At 61.2% G+C, this 3578-nt stretch overlaps 1 protein-coding gene across 1 annotated transcript in view; it reads left to right on the forward strand.

The window, feature by feature from the left end:
- TEX264 (testis expressed 264) overlaps positions 1-789 on the forward strand; it is a 34925-nt gene extending 34136 nt beyond the window's left edge. Inside the window, 1 exon segment of the mRNA XM_010186372.1 lies at positions 476-789. Coding sequence (XP_010184674.1) covers positions 476-789 — 314 coding nt within the window.
- Positions 790-3578: the final 2789 nt, after the last annotated feature.

Here is a 3578-nt window from a genome sequence, read left to right on the forward strand (position 1 = left end):
TTGGGGGGGGTGCTGAACACAGCACTGGGGAGCCCTGGAATGAGGCTGGACATACACCCACCTCTGATGTGCCCAGGTGCTGCCTTCCTCTTGGGTGCTCAAGCAATGCCCCATCACTCTCACAGCACAGCGTCCTGCTCCTCACCTTGTTCCTGGTGCTGTGCTGGGGGCAGGGGTGTCCCCTGGCTCCCAGGCCAGGTGTTCTCCCTAAGGAAGGACTGGCTTTGCTGTGTGCTCAGGGAGCAGCAGTGGGGCCGGGGCATGGCAGGAGGTCAGGGGTTTTTCGTGCCGGCTGGGCTTTGGGGAGCTTCATGAATCCAGCTCATGCTTGTCTTGGCCCTGGTGACAAGGGCCAGGAGGTGGTCTCCACAGTGGCCTGATGTCTCTGAGGCTTCTGGTGGCTTCAAAGGCTGTGGCATCCCATCCCCACCACCTCCTTCCCACAGCATTCATTCCCCTCTTCTCTCCTTGCCAGGGGCCGACACCATGAGTGAGACGAGCTCCATCAGCATGGAGGCCACAACTGATAGCAGAGACACCTCAGTGGCCACCTCTATCCTGCTGCCCTTCCCAGCGAGCCGTGGCCGGGAGGAGGTGGACAACCGCAGCGAGCACAGCTACAGCGAGTCAGGGGCCAGTGGCTCTTCCTTTGAGGAGCTGGACCTGGAGGTCACCGGGGATGGGGAGGCAACACCAGGCCTGCTGCCCAATGTGGCCTATGCAGGCAACCAGGAGGTCACAGACAAGTGGACCAAGGAGCCCATAGATGCCGAGAGAGGAGAAGAGTGAAGCGGAGACCAGGCTGCATCGCCTCCTGCCAGGCTCTGAGTTACTGGGAAACGGTCGCCTTTCCTACCTCCTTCCTCTCCAGCCAAGAGATTTTGGTCGCTGATTCCCCCCAGGACCTGCTCTCCCTCTTTGCAGAAAGGGTGTTTGACCATTTTGGGGACACCAGGAGGCGGGGGTCTCCTGCAGCACTCAGTGGCACGGGGTAGGTGCAGGCTCGGTGGGGGCAGTGAGTTGCATTGGCCTTTTTTGTGTCTCCAGATGCATTGCAAATTCCTCGCAGGTGTCTTTGGGGAGGAGGTGGTGGATGGCATAGGTGTCCCCTCTTGTCTCTGCCGGTGCGCCTTGCACCCACAGCTTCTGCTGCACCTCTGCGTGTTTTCTAGCACCAAAGAGCCATGAGTAGGGTCAGTTGGGTTCGTTCCCCTCTTCTCCCCTTGCTGAAAAACGGAAACATTCTGTGTAAAAACCTGGTCCTCCTGGCACTGCCAGGGGCGCTTTGGGGGTCTGTAATAAAGTGGATACTTTTCCTCACCTGTGGCCGGTGGCATTGCTCACTGCCTTTAGGCTGATCGCGCCGTCTTGCCCCTTGGCGGGGAGCGGGCTGCGGGGAGAGGCTGCTGGTGGGCTGCCCCCGTGCCCCCCGACCAAGCTGGGGGGATGCCCTAGGGCTCTGTGTCCCTGCTGCTCAGCTTGTGCCCTGCCCAGGCAACCCAGCGGGGCCACAGGGGCAGTCCCTGGCTTCTCCAAGCTGGGAAGGGTCCCAGCCACTGGACTGGTGGGAGGTGGCATCCCCCTCATCTTGGGAACCTGCTGGAAGTAAAACCAGTAGAGCCAGGTCCCTGGCGTCCTGGTGGGGCATGGCAGGGGCCGGGGCAGGGGGGCAGCGTGCCTGTGCAGTGCCACCACAGCATCCCGCCTGCCTGGTCCCACAGCTGTGGGGTGCGGGCAGGGAGAGCTGCCCATGCTGGACCCAGTTCCTGTCCCCAGCTGGGGATGAGGGAGCAGCCTGGACATCACCGCCACAGTGCCCCAGGGCAATGCTGGGGGCCAGAGCTCCTCACCAGGCTTGCAGAGCTCAGCCCCTCCCCTGCCCCAGTGCCCCCAGTGCCTCTGGCAGCCCAGAGGTTGTTCCCCAGCGGTCGGACGTAGCAGCCCAAAACTAGGGTTTGATGTGGGGGGACAAGGGTCAGGGGAGGCTTGGCTGTCCCTCTGTGGTCGGGACATGTCCTCCCTGGCATGGAAAGGTCATGATTAGTCCTCAGCCAGTGATTGACATGAGATTGTTCATAAATATTTTGTGCTCTGAGTGATAAAATATTAAACTCCTCAAGCCCACATGGAAAAATAGTGCTCTTCCCGGTGTTTATCTTTGTTGCCAGTTATTACAAAACTGCCAAGCCCCCTGAAATATTCATGCCTGGCTGAGGCTCCAGGGGGTTGGAGCCCGGCAATGGGTCCTAAGGCCACTTGCCCCCTAACCCCACCAAAGATGGGGCTGGGGAGGCTTTGCTATTGTCCTGCAGTCAGCAGCGCTGGAGCAGCAGCTGGGGGATGCAGCCAATGCCGGGATGGGTGCCAGGCTTGAGCCAGGTCCCATCTGTGGGGGGGAAAGCAGGACCTCGGCAGTGCCAGCATCCTCCAGCACAGCGCGGCACAGCACGGCACGGCACGGCACGGCACATCTCGTCTCCAGCCCTCCTGGTTCTCTGCCCCACCCCAGCCAGCAGTGCCAAGGTCTCCCAGCCAGGTACTCTCTTCTCCCCGGTGTCCCACCCCATCTGCGCTAACAGTCCTGGAGGAGATGGGATGATGGGGGTTGGGGTCCTGGTGCCGCAGATCCCCAGTGAGGACCTTGCCACGGAGGTCCTGAGTTATCCCCAGATCAGGACTGCTGGAGCAGGGGGACAGAGCAGATCTGACTCTTGCTGCAGTGCCCTAAACTGCAACATACAAGTACAGCAGCTGGCAGTAGGGAAACTGAGGCACAGGGTGGTGAGTTGGTTACTTGGAGTAGTGCCCCAGAAGCACCCCTGACTTGTGCCCATTCCTGCATCCCTTGTCCTGTTCTTGTCCCTGACTTATGGAGCTCTCCAAGACAGCCAGGCTGCCAGCACAGGACCGATGGGGACACAACATAGTGGGGTTCTGGGCAGCTGAACGGCTCCAGAAGAGGTTTGGGTAAGTGGTGGAGACCCGGAACACTAAATTCAGCTGCTACCTCTGCCTTTGAATGCTCCAGAGCCTTCCCCCAGCCTGGTTGCTTGGGCCGGTGGTGAGTGCAGGGGGGCAGTGGGGCGATGCTGGGCCCTCAAGTGCCTGCCAAGGGCTTGGGAAGCAGGGGCAGGCTGGGCCGGGGGTTGTGCTGGTCATGGGTAGAACAGGCCCAGGGGCAATGGGTTGGACTATGGAGTTGGTGCCAGGGCTGGGACTCCTCTCTTTGGGCTGGGGCTGAGCTGGGGGCACTGAGCAGTGCCCTGCTAGGTCTGCCAGGGTGCTGAACAGTCCTGACTGCTCTGGCCATGTCCTGCCTGTGCTCAACCTGGATCTGGCTGTACCCTGCCCGTTTCCTGGCTTCCCTGGCCATGTCCTGCCCGTGTCCTGGTTTCTCTGGCCATGTCCTGCTTCTGCTCAGCCTGGATCTGGCGGTCCCTTGCCTGCATCTGGCCATGCCCTGCCTGCGTCCTGCCATCCCTGGCCATGTCCTGCTTTCTCTGCCTGTGCCCGACCATGTCCTGCTTGGCTTTGCCCAAGCCCTCTCAGCTCTCGGTCCTGCCCGCTGCAGGCGGGGT

The sequence above is a fragment of the Mesitornis unicolor genome, unplaced genomic scaffold (assembly GCF_000695765.1).
Source record: "Mesitornis unicolor isolate BGI_N332 unplaced genomic scaffold, ASM69576v1 scaffold12406, whole genome shotgun sequence".
Taxonomy (NCBI): Eukaryota; Metazoa; Chordata; class Aves; order Mesitornithiformes; family Mesitornithidae; genus Mesitornis; species Mesitornis unicolor.